The sequence below is a fragment of the Cervus elaphus genome, chromosome 23 (genome assembly GCF_910594005.1).
Source record: "Cervus elaphus chromosome 23, mCerEla1.1, whole genome shotgun sequence".
In the NCBI taxonomy this organism is placed as follows: domain Eukaryota; kingdom Metazoa; phylum Chordata; class Mammalia; order Artiodactyla; family Cervidae; genus Cervus; species Cervus elaphus.
In genome coordinates, this window is record NC_057837.1 from 24,215,928 (window position 1) to 24,234,876 (window position 18,949).

The 18,949-nt window shown below is 42.9% G+C and overlaps 1 protein-coding gene across 1 annotated transcript in view; it reads right to left on the reverse strand.

Annotated features, from left to right (window-relative positions):
- The window catches only part of C23H10orf67 (chromosome 23 C10orf67 homolog), a 161,246-nt gene that overhangs the window by 84,144 nt on the left and 58,153 nt on the right, over window positions 1-18,949 (reverse strand). The window contains exons 2-4 of the mRNA XM_043882788.1: window positions 15,342-15,769; window positions 8,415-8,465; window positions 1,378-1,498 (exon numbers count right to left, since the gene is read on the reverse strand). Coding sequence (XP_043738723.1) covers window positions 1,378-1,498; window positions 8,415-8,465; window positions 15,342-15,769 — 600 coding nt within the window. The remainder of the gene's footprint in view (window positions 1-1,377; window positions 1,499-8,414; window positions 8,466-15,341; window positions 15,770-18,949) is intronic.

The following is an 18,949-nucleotide window of genomic DNA, read 5'->3' on the forward strand; positions in this document are numbered from 1 at the left end:
AGACAGAGGATGAGATGGTTGGATGGCATCACTGATTCAGTGGACATGAACTTGGGCAAGCTCTGGGAGACAGTGAAGGACAGGGAAGCCTGGCGTGCTGCAGTCCATGCGGTCAAGAACAGTTGGACACAACTTGGCAACTGACAAACAATAGGGTGTAGACAGATAGGAACCCAGCAAAGTGTGCTCAAGTTTCTCTCTGTGTCCCACGGTCTCTGCAGGCCCAGCAAACATTAGTTTACAGACATTCGCTCTTCCATTTTCATGTGAATTGCCTTCCTCTCCATTACCCTCAACATCCTCTTCTGTCTTTACCTGAAGGTGAGACCTTTGGCTATTTAGACAATTTACTCAATTTTCCTGGGTCTCCCCTATGTATGTGGTATTTAAGTTTTTGTTGGATTTTCTGTTAATCTGTATCATGTCAATTCAACTTTTAGCTTAGCCAGAAGAATTTAGAGGGATAGAGGAAAATTTCTTCATCCCTGACAATGGGATGTCATTATATGTTATTCATTATATTATTATATTATTCATTATATTATTCTTGACATTTTTCTATACACCAAAAATATTTTATAAAATTTTTAAAGTATCCTAAACATAAAATGTTCACAGATGGCAAAAGAATTACAGAGAGAGTAAGAAAACATTTCACTAAACAAGTTAACATAGGGGCTTCCCTGGTGGCCCAGTGCTTAGGACTCTAGCTTCCACTGTCAGAGCCCAGCCTTACTCTCTCTCTGGTTGGGGAACTGAGATCCTGCAAGCCATGCAGTGCAGGAAGAAAAAAAAAAGTTAACATACATGAAATAAATAGGATGCAAATAGAAGTAATGTGTGTGTGCTAAGTTGCTTCAGTTGTGTCCGACTCTTGGCAACCTTATGAACTGTAGCCCGCCAGGCTCCTTTGTCCATGGGATTCTCCAGGAAAAAGTACTGGAGTGGGTTACCATTTCCTCCTCCAGGGGATCTTCTTGACCCAGGGATCGATCACACATCTCTTATGTCTCCTGCGTAGGCAGGCAGGTTCTTTACCACTAGGGCCACCTGGGAAGCCCCAAAGAGAAGTAGTGTGTATGCTGTATGCTCAGTCATTCAGTTGTCTCCGACTCTGAGAGCCGATGGACGGTAGCCTGCTAGGCTCCTCTGTCCATGGGATTCTCCAGACAGGAACACTGGAGTGGGTAGCCATGCCCTGAAGTAGTTGTTTATACTAATAATTAAAAAACAACAACACACAACTGTTATCCAGTTCAGATTATAGAAGATGCTAATATTTTTTAAATGTTAATCATTTCACTTTTGTCAAGGAAAGAAACACAAAGGCAAATAATACAAATTATCTCAGGAGTTTCTAAATAAATCCAGATTTACCTGCACTAGATTTTGTGTAGCTAAGCTCAACTCTTTTAATGGCAGAATCTCACTGGAATCTGTTTGAGTGGCATGGTCTGTGCTGAAAAAGCCAACCTTCAAATCATCTGAAATAGTAAATCTGAAAAATAAAAGAGGGGGGAGATTAAGTGTACTTCATATTAAAGATATTACCTTAAAGATATATTTAGTGACATATATTTACACATATTTTGTGTAAATCATATTTTAAAAATTCAAAGGATTGGTGAAATGAGAAAACCACTTAATTATCTGCTCATGATTTTGGGTTTTCCCTAGGTCTCTGTTGGATTATCAGATTGAACAATTTCACATTGCTACACTGATCTTACTTCCATTTTTGGAGACATGATCAATTTATGAGCCTCCTTTTAAAATCTCATCCACTGTTTTATGTATGCTGCTGCTTGAGGTCATTGTAAATCATGCGTGGGCATAGCAAGCAAAATTCCTTTTAAGTAGAGGTTCTGAAAATGTGGTCTGAGAACTCCTGGAGGTTCCAGAACACTCAGGGAATCCACAGGTCAAAATTATTTTCATAATATTATTAAGATTGGATTTATCTTTTCTCCTATCATTCTCTCACAAGTATTCAGTGGAGTTCCAGAGGCTACAGGTTATGTGCCTGGATGACAGATGAATGCAGAAGCAGAGAGGAGAACTCAGCTATTTTCCATTAAGCCAGGCATTGAAAAGATTTGCAAAAATATAAATGACACTATTCTCATTAAAGATTCTGTCTTGAAAAGAGTTCAATTTTCTTTAAAATATATTACTTATACTAATACAGAATTGGTTTATCATTATTTTAAATGTTTCTCCTTTAAAATTTCTAATATGGTAACTATGAATAAATAAAACATAAAGATCATTGAGGGCCTCAATAATTTTTAAGACTGTAAAGAGATCCTGACACCAAAAAAAAAAAAAAAATTGAGAACTACTTCTTTAAGATAATCACACCACTCTACTGTATTTGGTTTTAAACTCAGTTCCCCACCCCCCAAAATCAAAGTGGAAAGAAGTATTTTGTAAAATCCTCCTACAGACTTTTAATGATGGACATTTCAAACCACAACAAGAAGGCCAAGTTTCTGGATGTCCTTTCTCTGTCAATTTGACCAAACTTACCACAAGCATTGGTTTCTAAAATGTCAGCTAAAAAAAAAGAGAGCCATGAAAGCCTAAGGAACATTCCCAGGCTTTTCAATGCAGCCTCCGTAGAGAGAGTATCCATGTATCTACCCTCCCTTGTCTGCTGACCAGGTGGAGCAGACCATGATGGGGGGTACCCCATGGCAATCTCCCTCTTTTTGCTGCTGGCAGAGCCTCAGACTTATCTCCTGCAGAACTCAGGGAAGGGTGAGAGAATTCCCAGCATCAAGGGTAACACTTTTGTGGTCTCAGGCCACTGCGGCGATCCCAATCTTCTGGGCAGGTATTTTAGGAGCAGGAGTGGGACTTGGTTCTGAGGAGTGTGACAGGAGAAAAGACCTGTCAGGGGCAGGTAAAGCTTTTTTCACAGGAGCAGCAGGGGAGAGGTCCCCTCTGTGACTCTGCACACTGCCACATGTGGAAATGAGGCCAGGCACTGGCAGAGTTGTCTGGTGACCACAAGGGGGTCAGCCAGAGGGCAAAGCCAGTGCACAGATGATGCGCTTTTAAAAAGATGGAAACAGGCACTTCCCTGGCGGTCCAGTGGTTAAAACCCCAGGCTTCCAATGCAAGGGGAGTAGCCTCCGTCTTTGGTTGGGGAACTAAGATCCTGCATGCCTAGTGGTGGGACCAAAAACAAAACAAAGCAACATGGTTGGGAGACTGAATAAATTGAACAAACATGCAAATGTACTGAAGATGACAGGAGTCAAGTTCTCCAGTCCCAGAAATGAAATTTACAAACATAAAAAAGAAGGAACTGGAAGTTCTGGTATGAAGGCATGGTTTTATAATTATGTACATAGATAAATAGTGATAGGTACAAATATGTGCACATACTTATGGACATGTGTTTCTAGTTCTGTCCAGTGTGAGAACCTAGAAGGGATGACACCCCAGTAGCAATGAACACACCAAAAACACAGACATTGATTTTTTAAATACCATTCTGCATTAAAAGGAACCAGGGCCTCTTGGGGAAATGGCTGGTTTCAAAGCTGGGAGAATAAAAACATAAAATGAGCCTGGAACATCTTGTGATTCCAAAAAGTGGAGAAAGAGTGAAAAAAAAAAATGATAGAGACAGAAACTAGACTGAAGAGATTCCCACTGGCCATATCTGGTACAATTTTAGCATCAAAATAAATGATGAAAGTATCAGATTACAGCCTATCAAATAAAACAGGAATCTAGCAGTCCAAATGAGAATGAGACGCTCTAGTAAACATAGAAAAGAATGGTGAAAATAGAGAATCACCATTGGGCAGCCACTACAGAGGTGATGGATTAGGGTGGGAGTTATCAATGGCAGCTAGGGTTAAGCTTAGCTAAAGGGCTACAGCTAGTCAGTGGAAGTTTGATTAGGAAAAGGAAATTTTGTTGAAAAATTGAACAAGACTACTATATAATCCAGCAGTCTCACATCTGAGTATATATCCAAAGGAAACAAAATCACTATCCCAAGGGGCTACCTGCACTCTCATGTTCACTGTGACGTTATTCACAATAGCCAGGGGTCCACTGACAGATGAATGAATAAGGAAAATGTAGTGGACTTCCCTGGTGGTCCAGTGGATAAGACTCCATGCTCCCAATGCAGGGGGCCAGGGTTCAATCCCTGATCAGGGAACTAGATCCCACATGCCACAACTGAAAGATCTCATATGCCCCAACTATAGATCCCTCAGGCCTCAATGAAGATCAAAGATCCCATGAACCTCAGCTAAGTCCTGGTGCAACCAAATAGACAGATAAATAAAAAATAAACCTTAAAAAAATAGAAAATGTTGTGTGTGCATATGTGTGTATAATGAAAAGTCATGAAAAAAGAAAATGAATTCCTGTTATTTGCGAAAACACAGATGAACCTTGAGGACATTACATTAAGTGAAATAAGGCAGACTGAGAAAGATAACTGTTTGATTGCACTTATATGTGGAATCTAAAAAAGTCAAACTCATAGAAACAGAGAGTACAGAGACAGTTGCCACAAGCTGAGGGTAAAGGAAATGGGGGGATATTAGTCAAAGGGTAAAAACTTTCAGTTATAAGATGAATAAGTACTGGGATATAATGTACAGCATGACAATTGCAGTTAATAATACTATATTGTACACTTGAAAGTTGCTAAGAGAGACAATTTGAAATATTTTCATACCGAAGTATGAAACTGTGTAACTATGTTAGATGATGAATGTGTCAACTAACCTTATTGTGATAATGATTTACAATATAAAAATGTGCCAAATCATCACATTGTACACCTCAAACTTACAGTGTTCCGCATCAGTTATATCTCAATAAAGTTGGAGGCAGGGGAGGAAAAGTAAATTTTGTAATACTTAGGCCCTACAGGTGGTGCTAATGGTAAAGAACCTGTCTGCCAATGTTGGAGATGTAAGAGACATGGGTTCGATCTCTGGGTCCGGAAGATACCCTGGAAGAGGGCACGACAGCCCACTCCAGTATCCTTGCCTGGAGAATCCCATGGACAGAGGAGTGTGGCAGGTTACAGTCCACAGGGTCGCTAAGAGTCAGACACAACTGAAGCAACTTACCACACATGCACACATTCCCTACACACAAAATAGTAATTTATTACAAAGGGAAGAAGGGTGAATTTATGGCAGACCTGGGAGACACCAACCCAGCAAAGTCAAGGTTAAAGCACCAATGAGGGAATAGACTGAATGACACGTACTGGCTAAACTGATGCCCTGAGAATACACAGCTTCATTTCCGTGGCCTTCCTGCCAAGAACGCATGACCTGAGTCTGGTTATAAGGAAACAGAAGATGGACCCAGGTAGTGCTGGTCATGCTACAGAAGGTCTGTACTTTTTAAAAAAGTGTCAAGGACATGAACAGTGGGGAGAGGCTGAAGAACTCTTCCTGCTGGACGCGTCTGAGGCGACAGGATAGCTAAAGACAACGCACACTGCTAGATAGGATCCTGGACCAGAAAGGAAAAAAAAGTCATTACTGGTGCTTTTGGCCCAGCTTGAAAGGAGGCTGCGATAGGGTTGTGCAGTGTGGATCTGCTGATTTGAGAGTGTGTGCTGGTCATGCAGGAAAAAACATCCATTTTAGGAAAAACACCCTTGAATGCTTAGGAAATTCACACTTAATGGGAAACATGTCTGTAACATGCTCTCAGAAGGTTCTAAAAAGACTGATGATAATGAATGTCTGGGTGAGTGTGAGTGTGTGTGTTATGTGTGTACAGAGGCAGGGGGTGAGGAGGAAGAAGAGAGAGAAAACAAACATGGGAAAATGTTGAGAACTGAAGAATCTAGGTGAAGAGTTCTTAGTTCTGTTCTGACAACTTTTCTGTATATTTGAAATTATTTCAAAGTAAACTATTTTTTAAAAGTCAGATGCAACCTCAGATCCTGCCAATTTCACTTAGTAAGAACTGTCAGTATTTTAGGCGTAAATCTCTAGAAACTCTTATCAATGGAGAAGGCATGAGCTTAAATCTGCAGTACAACCATCCCCCTGTTTACTGTGCTTTTTCTGGAACTTCCCATAACTGGTTCCCAACATCTGTTTTTGTCTTTAGGTAGAGATTCTATTTAAGGTAGTGGTTTGAACCATTTCAAGGAGTTACTCCGATTTCCTGGGTATCTCCCTTGTATTCAGGAGGAATAGATGTTATTAAACTTATTTTGTTTTTTTCTCGAGTTAATCTGTCTTTTATTATGGGGGAAGGGGGGCTCAGCCAAGAATGCAGAAATGATAGGAGAGAGATTCTTCTTCTCCTCCACTCAGCACATGGGACCATCTCTCCCACAGCCGTAGGTCCAAGAATCTTGGTAAAAATGCAAGAGGCGCCTCTCACTATTACACCTAGTAACCCACCCCTGAAATCATTGCTTCCTTTCCCAGAAACTTTATGACCTGCTGGCTTGGAGGTCTTAGTTCCCAAAGGGAGATTGCTTCTACTGGGAAGCACAACAATGGTTCTACTGAATTAGATGAGAGTGAATTGAATGGTGCCTGGCCACTGTGTGATCCCTACACCACTAAACCAAAGGCAGAGAAAGAGGGCACACTACTGGTTGAAGTGATTAATTCTGATCATCAAGAAAGCAGGTTGTTGGTACACAGAGGAGTCAAGGACTACGTCTGGAACTCAGGAGATTCTCTGGAGTGACTCTGAGCATTTCCACATTCAATAGTAAAGATTAATGAAAAAATTACAGCCAACTCCCCTGAAAAGGCAGGACTCTTGAGGGCTCAGAACCTTCAGGAACGACTATTTGGATTTCTCAGCTATATAAAGAACCTTGGCCTGCCTGTATCTTTCACCAAGTTCACCATGGCCACTCAACAAGTCAGGCCCATGGACCAGCTCTGGCTGGCACCCTTTGGCAAGTGTCTCTACCACCAGCCACATCCTCTCCCAAGAGGTCTTAATCTCAGCGTTTGGTGGGAATAGGGGACCTTTTAAATTCTTAGTTCTGTCCACATTTACTCTTCTGCCCTTGGGGTCACAGCTACATTTGTTATTGCAATGCTGCTTAGAGCTTTTTTTAAATTGAGCTAAAAATCCTTGTTAATATTTAATAAGAAACAAGACATAGGACTTCCCTAGTGGCACAGTGGATATCTGTCTGCCAATGCAGGGGACATGGGTTTGATCTCTGGTCCGAGAAGATTCCACAAGCGGCAGAGCAACTAAGCTCATCTGCCATGATTACTGAGCCTGTGCTTTAGAGGCCGGGAGCCGCAACTACTGGGCCTGCCTGCCTAGACCCCCGCGCTCCACAACAAGAGAAGCCACTGCAGTGAACAGCTGATGGATCTCAACAAAGAATAGCCCCCGCTTACCGCGACTAGAGAAAGCAGCGGAAAGCACCGAAGACCCGGCACAGCCAAAAACAAATAAATAACAACATTAAAGAAACAAGAAATATTTGTTCCTTGTTCAAATACTGGTGAGGTTTCTATCTCCTGTTTGAACCCACAGTGCTGCATCAATACGATAAATACAAACACCACCTAAACTTAAAACTGTTTCTTTCTGCAATGCCTCCCACTTAACAGACCTCCATGATTCATCCTTCCAGCTGAGAAATGCAATTCCTCCCCCTCCCTAGCACCAAGCAGCTCCTATTTGTTATTCAGCTTCATTTTTCAATAAGCTTGACCATGTATGTTCTTTCCTTCCTTCCCATTTTAAGCTAAAGATCTAGGGTGGGTGGTAACTTATGAATGTGAGCAGGTTTTATGATAAATATACAACGTTACATGTCAGTTATATCTCAAAGCTGGAAAAAGAATAGAAGTGCAAAAAATCACCCCAATACATGTATCTTTAGGATATGATTTAGAAACTTGGAATAATGTTTTCAGTTATTCCCTCTGGTGCCATAATATTACAGTAATACAGTATGATATTTTAAAACCAGTTTGAAGAATTTTATAGATACCTCCTCCAGGTGGTAAAAATAAAATTAGTGCCTATTTATTGTGTTAAACAGAAAACCACAGGCTCAAAATGGCATTACTTATTCTAAAGTGCAAGATACCAAATTCAGACTTAATACCTGACTTAATTTCGGTTTCAACCTTCCCCAGAAATGTTAGCCTTAATTAACCAGTCTGGAATTTTCTGGTCAGCACCAAGAAGATAATCTGTCCTGTGGCCCCTCTCCACTCTGCCCCCAAAGGAAGAAGGGGTAATCTGCATGATAAAACCCCTGCCTTGCCCTTTCCCCTGCAAAGATAAGTCCTGGCCTAAAAACAATGCTTTTTTATCTTCTTGCTTTTTTTCCCTTTATGGTAACATCTCCCTTGTCCCACCCTTTTCCCTATAAAAACCTCCCATTGTGTACAGGCCCCTTGGAGCTCCCTTACAATTGCTGGACGGGATGCTGTCCAATCCATGAACCACCTAACAAAGCCAATCAGATCTGCAAATCTACTCAGTTGAATTTTGTTTTTTAACAACTGAATGCTTAAACTTGTCCCCTGTGCTTAGTCAAGGCATCTGTCTTAATACACACAATCTCTGGGATGACCCAGAGGGATGGGATGGGGAGGGAGGTGGGAGGGGGGTTCCGGATGGGGAACACATGTAAATCCATGGCTGATTCATGTCAATGTATGGCAAAAACCACTACAATATTGTGAAGTAATTAGCCTCCAACTAATAAAAATAAATGAAAAAATATATATATATATATCCTGGGATAAAACATAATGTAAAAGAGTATGAAATAGAATATATATATATATATGTATAACTGAGTCACTTTGCTGTACAGCGGAAATTAACACAACTTTGTGAATCAACTATACTTCAATAAAATATTTTTTAATGGGGAAAAAAAATACACACAATCTTTTCTCAGGTTATCTACCTTTCTTTGTTTTGAGGAGATGGAAGCTGAGGCTCAAAGATTGTAAGTAATTAATCTAAAAATCACAAGCCTGTATATTCCCTGGCAGTTCAGGGGTTAGGACTCTAATTCTCATGGCCAAAGGCATTGGTTCAATCCCTGGTTGGGCAACTAAGATACCACAAGCTACACAGTACAGCCAAAAAGAAAAAATAAGCCTGAAGTGAGAGTCTTATCCTCCATCCCTTGTGAGAACAGGTCTATGCTCTACTATCCCTAACGGGTCCTAACCTTCTGAATGACTGATTCAGAAAGTTCTGACTCATTCAGAGTCCAAGTGAAACATGAAAGTTCATTCTTCAGCTTCCCCTTAAATTCCAAATGTCTCTAATTTTAGATGACAACCCCTTTGCCTAGAATGGAAACCCACATCACAACAAACTAGCTAAGTGGTTCCTACACAGTCCTTATTTATAGCCTCAGCAATTTGATTTCTGAATAATAGCTTGGCTATTATGCATAAAATACAGTCTCGGAAAAATAGCAATTACAGGTTCTTTTTTTAAATAAATGAGATACAAAATTAACATGTTAACCTATTACAGAAAACAGATCCATGAATATTTATTAACAGAAAGCAGTGACACTTCTCATTAAATCCTAGAATAATCTATCTTAACAAATGCTCATTAATGAATTAGTCAAAGAAAGTAGCATTAAGTGCACTAAATTTTCACAATGCTGTATTGCTCAGTTTAAATTTTTTATTTATTTTCAGCCATACTATTAGGTATGTAGGATCTTAGTTCCTTGATCAGGGATCGAACCTGCACCCACTGCACTGGAAGCTCAGTCTTAACCACAGGACCACTAGGGACATCCCTGCTCAATTTCAAATAAGGAATAAAACAAAAAACAAAAACAAAGCACTCTCGCTTCCACTTTTTTCCTCTTGAAAGAACATACAAGTTTGAGGTGTCCCAAAGTTCACACACGTCTCTTGTCATTTCCTGGGTGATCTCACCAAGTCTCCCATTTCTAGGTGCATCTGTGTGCCAATTACTCCCACACTGGTATATCCAACCTGGCTGGGCCTCTCTTCTGAACTTTAGGCTTGAAGGTTAGCAGAATATAGCACCCCTAAATATGATGCTATAGCATAAGGATTGTTTTGAGTCAATTGTTTTGAGAAACTGCAGACACAGGAGAAACCCTGGAAGCAGAGTAGAAGTTACCTGTTTTTAAAAGAAATTTTCATTTATAAAGGAAATATAAAGGAAATCGCCACTATAAGTATCCTCCTCTCCTACCAGGAAGATGATTCTAATTCACAAGAGAATCTTACTAATGGAGAAGGCACCCATTCAAATTTGTATAACAAACCTTACCCTTGTTTATTGCTCTTCTTGGTAACCTCCCATAACTGGCTTCCCTCTACTCAACATCTTTTGTCTTTATCTGAAGATGGTATTCAAGGTGGTGGTTTGGCCCATCTTAGAGTTTTAGTCATTTTTCCTAGGTAACTCCTATGGACACATGAGATATGCATGTTAATAAACTTTCTAGGTGTCTTAGCCAAGAATTGAGACGAATACAGGGTAAATTATTGTTCTTGCCCTAAAGACTCATACAACCAAAGAGCCTAGATGGATGTCTAAGAGTTACTTCCAAGATATTATGTCCAAAAGTAAGCTTCTGAGGGACTTCCCTTGTGGTCCAATGGTTAAGATTCTAAGTTCCCAATGCAGGGGGCACAGGTTCAAGCCCTGGTCAGGGAACTAGATCTTGCATGCCACAACTAAGCCTTGGTACAGCCAAATTAGCAAAAAAAAAGAAGAAGAAAAAAAGTAGGCTTATGATATTCCCCACAAAGTTATTCGTCTCAATCTTCTTCATCCCAGCTCATGGGACTTCCATCCTTCCAGTTAGTCAGTTCAAAAAATCAGAATCTTATGCACTCTGTGCCTATCAGTTCTACTTTCAACATAAATCTAGAATCTGACCAGTCTCACAACTTCCAACCAATGCTACCATCACAGTCATTTTTCATGAGGCTTATTGTCGTAGTCCCCTAACTGGTTTCCATTTCTGCCCCTGTCCTCATTCAGTTGTGTCTGACTCGGCCACCCCATGGACTGCAGCACACCCATCCAGGAGCTTGCTCAAACTCATGTCCATCGAGTAGGTGATGCCATCCAACCATCTCATCCTCTGCATCCCCTTCTCCTCCCTCTTTCAGTCTTCTCAGCATCAGGGTCTTTTCCAATGAGTCAGTTCTTCACATCAGGTGGCCAAAGTATTGGAGTTTCAACTTCAGCATCAGTCCTTCCAATGAATATTCAGGACTGATCTCCTTTAGGATGGACTGGTTGGATCTCCTTGCAGTCCAAGGGACTCTCAAGAGTCTTCTCCAACACCACAGTTCAAAAGCATCAATTCTTCGATGCTCAGCTTTCTTTATAATCCAACTCTCACATCCATACACGACTACTGGAAAAACCATAGCTTTGACTAGATGGACCTTTGTTGGCAAAGTCATGTCTCTGATTTTTAATATGCTGTCCAGGTTGGTCATAACTTTCCTTCCAAGGAGTAAGCGTCTTTAAATTTCATGGCTGCAGTCACCATCTGCAGTGATTTTGGAGCCCAAGAAAATAAAGTCTCCCACTGTTTCCCCTCATTAGAGTCTAATATCAAAACAATAGCCAGAATAACTTGGTTGAAAGATAAACCAGATAATGTGATTCCTCTGCTCCATTCCCCTCATGTCTTCCCATCTCTACAGTGTGTTTTATAATTTTATAGATACAGATATGTGCATGCTCAGTTGCTCAGTCATGTCTGACTCTTTGTGACCCCATGGACTGTAGCCTGCCAGGCTCCTCTGTCCAAGGAATTTTCCAGGCAAGAATACTGGAGTGGGTTGGCATTTCTTATTCCAGGGAATCTTCCTGACTCAGTGGATTCTTTACCAACTGCCCTTCCTAGGAAGCCCTATATGTATATATATACAATATACATATATTGGTCTTCATACACACTTCTTGCCTCTCAGCAGTCCAAACCCTTGGAATTTCCTAAGCGACAAGTACAATGAGAGAATCTTTTATTGTAATATTTGGTCTGCTGTCCTGAAATAGGGGGAAAAGGTGAACTGGGTGTCTTTGGCTATTCATGAGAAGCCCCTTTCAACCACACCTGATTTTATGTTAATGAAGTGGCTTTTGAAAGGCCCCTAAGGATGGAGGTGGTTGCCAGGGGAACCAACCAGAAGGAGAGGGTTAGAACTTCCAATCCCACCTCTCCCAACCTTACTTCCAGAGAGGGCTGGAGGTTGAATCAATCACAAAAAGTCAATGATTCAGTCAATTTTGCCTGTGTAATGAAGAGTTTATAAAAAAAAATCCCTGAATTATAGGGTTTAGAGAACTTCCAGGTTGGTAAACAAGAATGAATTCATGAGGTGCACCCCAAATTTCACAGGGATAGAGTCCCCTGTGCCCCAGACCCTTCTAGACCTCACCCTAATTATCTCTTCCTCTGGCTGTTCATTCCTGTCCTTTAACAGTCTTTGTAATAAACCAGTAGCCAAGTAAGTAAACGGGTTTCTTGAGTTCTATGAGCCACTCTAGCAAATTAACTGAACTAGAGGAACCTCTGAGTTAGCCCTGGTTGTCAAAAGCACAGGTGACAACCTGGACTTGCAATTAGCCTCTGAAGAGGGAGGACAGGGACAGTCTTGTGGGACTGAGCCCTTAACCTGTGGAATCTGACACTATCTCCAGTTAAACTGCAGGACACAAGAACAAACTAGTGGTTACCAGTGGGGAGAGGGAAAGAGGGAGGGGCAAGATAGGGGTAAGGGATTAAGCAGTATAATATAAACTATCCAATCCCATCACTTCATGGCAAATAGATAGGGAAACAATGGAAACAGTGAGAGATTTTCTTTCTTGGGGCTCCAAAATCACTGCAGATGGTGAATGCAGCTATGAAACTAAAAGATGCTTGCTCCTTGGAAGAAAAGTTATGACCAACCTAGATAGCATATTAAAAAGCAAAGACATTACTTTGCCAACAAAGATCCCTCTAGTCAAATCTATGGTTTTTCCAGTAGTCGTGTATGGATGTGAGAGTTGGACTATAAAGAAAGCTGAGCATCGAAGAGTTGATGCTTTTGAACTGTGGTGTTGGAGAAGACTCTTGAGAGTCCCTTGGACTGCAAGGAGATCAGTCCTGAATATTCATTGGAAGGACTGATGCTGAAGTTGAAACTCCAATACTTTGGCCACCTGATGCAAAGAACTGACTCTTGGAAAAGACCCTGATGCTGGGAAAGACTAAAAGAGGGAGGAGAAGGGGATGACAGAGGATAAGATGGTTGGATGACATCACTGACTTGATGGACATGAATTTGAGCAAGCTTTGGGAGTTGGTGATGGACAGGGAAGCCTGGTGTGCTGCAATCCATGGGGTCACAAACAGTTGGACATGACTGAGAGATTGGACTGAACTGACGTAAGCTACAAGAATATACTGTACATCATGGGGAATATAGCCAACATTTTATAATAACTATGAATGGAGTATAACCTTTAAAAATTAGGAATAACTCTATTGTTCACCTGTGACTTATAATACATAATATTGTACAGCAACCATACTTTAAGTAAAATAAATAAATAAGCAAACTACAAGACACACCCAATCACTGTCTGCTGAGAATTAGAGAACTGCTTGGGGGTGTTGGAAAAACCACATCTGACCACCTCATTCAAGGTCAGTGCTGCAGTCCTTACAATGATCTAGGTTCCACACCATGAGCACCATCCATCCTCTTACCTCTGATCTCATTCATCACCACTGCTCTCCCACATCACTCTTCTCCAGCCACACCAGCCTCATTGCTGGTCCTGTGACACCTATGCCCACTCTCTTTTACTTCTTGTCCTCTGCCTGGAACACTTGCTCCCTCATAGAGCAGAAAGGTTCCCCCCTCAAGTCTGCAGTTCTTCCCCTCCAAAGTCATTTCCAAGAAGTCTTCCTTGACTACAGAATCTAAAATTATAACCCTGTAAGATTTACCTGGTGGTCCAGAGGTTAAGACTCAGCACTTCCAATGCAGGAGGCTGGGTTACATCCTTGGTAGATCCCCACACTCCACATGGTATGACCAGAAAAATAAAATTAGGACCCCCTTCCCCACTCCACAGGTTGTTTCTTCTGCTCTGTTTCCTCGTTAGCACTCACCACCACTTAACTGACTTTATTATGGAGTCGGCTTGTTTATTGCTGGTTTCTACCTAGGATGTAAACTTCAGAAAGGACAGGCTTCTGTCCGTGGTTTGTTGACTGGTGCCTCCCCAGTGCCTGATTCTCTCCTCACCCCAAGACTGCAGCTTCTCCCACACACACCAGATACCAGAGCACCAACACTGGCCTGGGTCCTGCCGATGAAGAGAAACTCACAGGGGCATCGGCGGCTCCTTTATTCAGACAACAAGCACTGATTGAGCCCCAGGCACGTCAGTTTGGCCGCTGAGCACAGCCAGTGCATTTTGCTGGAGAAGCTCCCCACCACGGACCACCAAGGAATCCGGGGTAGGAAGTCATCTCTCTTAGTCAGCAACTAGGGCAGTTTAACACCGTTGCCACCATCCGCTACAGCCAATATGTGCTTTCACACCACCAATCAGCCGCGTTCTGAGTGCACCCCCATCCCTGTTCGCAAAGGCGCTCACTTAACACAGTTCAGCGAGGGCAGCTGGGCGGGCAGCGCCATCTCACTGCGTCAGTCCCCTCCACAGGGCTCTGGGCCCTTCATCCTACCCTAGAGAGACGCCAGTTGCAGGGCTGGTGTCTCAGCCAGCCCACCTGGCACCACGAGGCCCCCTGTCTTAGGGCACCTAGAGCAGTTAACCTAGTGAGGGCCATTTACGGGAATTCAAAAGGTTTTTAGAAAAAGACTTCCCTCCCCGTCCCCCACCCCAAGCATCAGATCTACATTATCCAAATAAAACTGGGACAGAGGAGAGCAAAGGATTATAAGATGAAAAAACTGTCCCAAAGGGTCAAGAACAAGATAGTTATATTGGCAAACACTTCCACGGTACTATGTACCCTATATGTATGTTGATCTTCCAGACTGACTCATTGAATGTTCGCTATCAACTATGAAGGAGGCGCTGTGCATCACCATCTTGGCTGTTTTCCTGAAGAGATAAGGCGGCACAGAGAAGCTGACTAACTCGCCCAAGTCTTGGGCCCTTAGAGTGTCTTGAGGATTTGAACCCAGACAGTCTGGCCCCAGAGTCCGTGCTTGCTACACGCTAGTATATTTAGATATCAAAACAGCTGCCTTGGGGCTTGGAGCTAGAGAACACGGGAGCGGTGGCGCGCCGGCAGGGGCGCGGGCCCCGGCGCCACAGGTCGCGCGGGTCACCTGGGACTGAGCCGGAATTGTTCAAGAGTGCACTCGAGATTCTTGATAATCCTCCAGCACTCCTCGGTCTCGGGCGCCGAGTCGCCATAGACCTCCATGGGAGCCGCGGAGGTGGCCGCTAGGCCCTGCGCCACCCGCGGAGTCCCGAAACCGGCGTCCGTTGCCATGGCGACTCCCGGGCAACCGGCCTTGCGCCAGAATCCCGGGGCGCTGGCGCGGCGAGAGGCCTGGGGTCTGCAGGGCTGGGAGTCGCCCGACTGCCGCTTCCACTGCCCACCTGGCTCAGGGCTTCCTGTCCTGGACGTGTACGGGCCAGGCCGTCGCTGACGTGTCCCCAGGAGAGCTGGACTCCTGAAGGTAATCCGGAGGCAGCCCACCACGCTCCGAGCCCTCCGTGCCTTCTGAGCGAAAGCTCTGAGCTCAGCCTCCTGCAAGGCCCGTGCACTAGGGGGCGTGGATTCCCGAGCTCTGTTCCTGCGTCAACAACTCTCTGCAGGCCTCGTTCAACGAGGCTCCACAACCCTCGTTTTAGTAACCCAATGCTAAAGGCCAACCTCCAGGAGGATGAAAAATACTGCACCTGGCTAATAAGGATGCCCTTTACATAATGAGCCCTGAGTTCTCAGAGCAATCCCATAATAAGAGGGAAACAGGCAGCTGATGAATTGCCTACACCTACCACTTGCCCATTGGAGAAGGCAATGGCAACCTACTGCAGTACTCTTGCCTGGAGAATCCCATGGACTGAGGAGCCTGGTAGGCTGCAGTCCATGGGGTCGCTAGGAGTCGGACACGACTGAGCGACTTCACTTTCCCTTTTCACTTTAATGCATTGGAGAAGGAAATGGCAACCCACTCCAGTGTTCTTGCCTGGAGAATCCCAGGGACGGCAGAGCCTGGTGGGCTGCAGTCTGTGGGGTCGCACAGAGTCGGACACGACTGAAGTGACTTGGCGGCAGCAGCAGCAGCAGCAGCAGCACCACTTGCCCATAAACGTAGGCGTTTGTGGACAAAAATTCATTACCGAAACTAACAGGGTTAAAGTTTATATTTAACGTAAAGTGTCAGAACCAATGCGTTGTTTTAAACTACACCATGTTTATTTATTATTTCTTTGGTCTCATCTTGGGGCATGTGTTCCAACAAGAGGTTGGGAACCTCTTGTTCCCAACCAAGGATCCAAGAGGTGTCCCTTGCATTGGCAGCAGGGAGGCTTAACCACTGACCCACCAGGTAAGTCACTAAGTTATAAGGTGTTGTGTGGAATTCATTATTACTGTTTGTACAATAATAAGAGAAGTTCCTTAGAGTGAAATTGTTGCTTATCCTTTATTTTAAATTATGTACCACCCTGATATGATAGCAAACGTATTTCTGGTATCAGCCACATGTCATTGCCTGGTCTTCAGTTCAGTTGCTCAGTCCTGTCCAACTCTTCGCAACCCCATGGACCACAGCACACCAGGCCTCCCTGTCCAGCACCAACTCCTGGAGTCTACTCAAACTCATCTCCACTGAGTCGGTGATGCCATCCAACCATCTCATTCTCTGTAATCCCCTTCTCCTCCTGCCTTCAATCTTTCCCAGCATCAGGGTCTTTTCAAATGAGTCAGCTCTTCTCATCAGATGGCCAGAGTATTGTAGTTTCAGCTTCAGCATCGGTCCTTACAATGAATATTCAGGACTGATTTCCTTTAGGATGGACTAGTTGGAAATCCTTGCATTCCATGGGACTTTGAAGAGTCTTCTCGAACACCACAGTTCAAAAGCATCAATTCTTTGGCGCTCAGCTTTCTTTATACTCCAGCTCTCACATCCATACATGACTACTAGAAAAACCTTAGCTTTGACTAGACGGACCTTTGTTGGCAAAGTAATGTCTCTGCTTTTTAATATGCTGTCCAGGTTGGTCATAACTTTCCTTCCAAGGGGTAAGCATCTTTTAATTTCGTGGCTGCAGTCACCATCTGCAATGATTTTGGAGCCCCCCAAAATAAAGTCTCTCGCTATTTCCACTGTTTCTCCATCTATTTGCCATGAAGTGATGGGACTGGATGCCATGATATTTGTTTTCTGAATGTTGAGCTTTAAGCCAACTTTTTCACTCTCCTCTTTCACTTTCATCAAGAGGCTCTTTAGTTCTTCATTCCTTTCTGCCATAAGGGTGGTGTCATCTGCATATTTGAGGTTATTGATATTTCTCCAGGCAATCTTGATTCCAGCTTGTGATTCATCCAGCCCAGTGTTTCTCATGATGTACTCTGCACATAAGTTAAATAAGCAGAGTGACAGTATACAGCCTTGATGTACTCCTTTGCTAATTTGGAACCAGTCTGTTGCTCCATGTCCAGTTCTAACATTGCTTCCTGACCTGCATACAGATTTCTCATGAGGCAGGTCAGGTGGTCTGGTATTCCCATCTCTTTCAGAATATTCCACAGTTTATTGTGATCCACACAGTCAAAGGATTTGGCACAGTCAATAAAGCAGAAATAGATGTTTTTCTGGAGCTCTCTTGCTTTTTTGATGATCCAGCAGATGTTGGCAATTTGATCTCTGGTTCCTCTGGCTTTTCTAAACCCAGCTTGAACATCTGGAAGTCCACAGTTCACGTATTGTTGACGGCTGGCTTTGAGAATTTTGAACATTACTAGCGTGTGAGATGAGTGCAATTGTGAGGTAATTTGAGCATTCTTTGGCATTGCCTTTCTTTGGGATTGGAATGAAAACTGACATTTTCCAGTCCTCTGGCCACTGCTTGAGTTTTCCAAATTTGCTGGCATATTGAGTGTAGCACTTTCACAGCATCATCTTTTAGGATTGAAATAGCTCAACTGGAATTCCATCTAGCTTTGTTTGCAGTGATGCTTCCTAAGGCCCACTTGACTTCACATTCAAGGATGTCTGGCTCTAGGTGAGTGATCACACCATCATGATTATCTGGGTCGTGAAGGTCTTTTTTGTACAGTTCTGTGTATTCTTGCCACCTCTTCTTAATATCTTCTGCTTCTGTTAGGTCCATACCATTTCTGTCCTTTATTGAGCCCATTTTGCATGAAATGTTCCCTTGGTATCTCTAATTTTCTTGAAGAGATCTCTAGTCTTTCCCATTCTATTGTTTTCCTCTACTTCTTTTCACTGATCACTGAGGAAGGCTTTCTTATCTCTCCTTGCTCTTCTTTGGAACTCTGCATTCAAATGCGTATATCTTTCCTTTTCTCCTTTGCTTTTCTCTTCTCTTCTTTTTACAACTATTTGTAAGGCCTCCTCAGACAGCCATTTTGCTTTTTTGCATTTCTTTTTCTTGGGGATAGTCTTGATCCCTGTCTCCTGTACAATGTCATGAACCTCCATCCGTAGTTCATCAGGCACTCTATCAGATCTAGTTCCTTAAATCTGTTTCTTACTTCCACTGTATAATCACAAGGGATTTGATTTAGGTCATACCTGAATGGTCTAGTGGTTTTTCCAAATTTTTTCAATTTAAGTCTGAATTTGGCAATAAGGAGTTCATATTCTGAGCCATAATCAGCTCCTGGTCTTGTTTTTGTTGACTGCATAGAGCTTCTCCATCTTTGGCTGCAAATAATGTAATCAGTATGATTTCG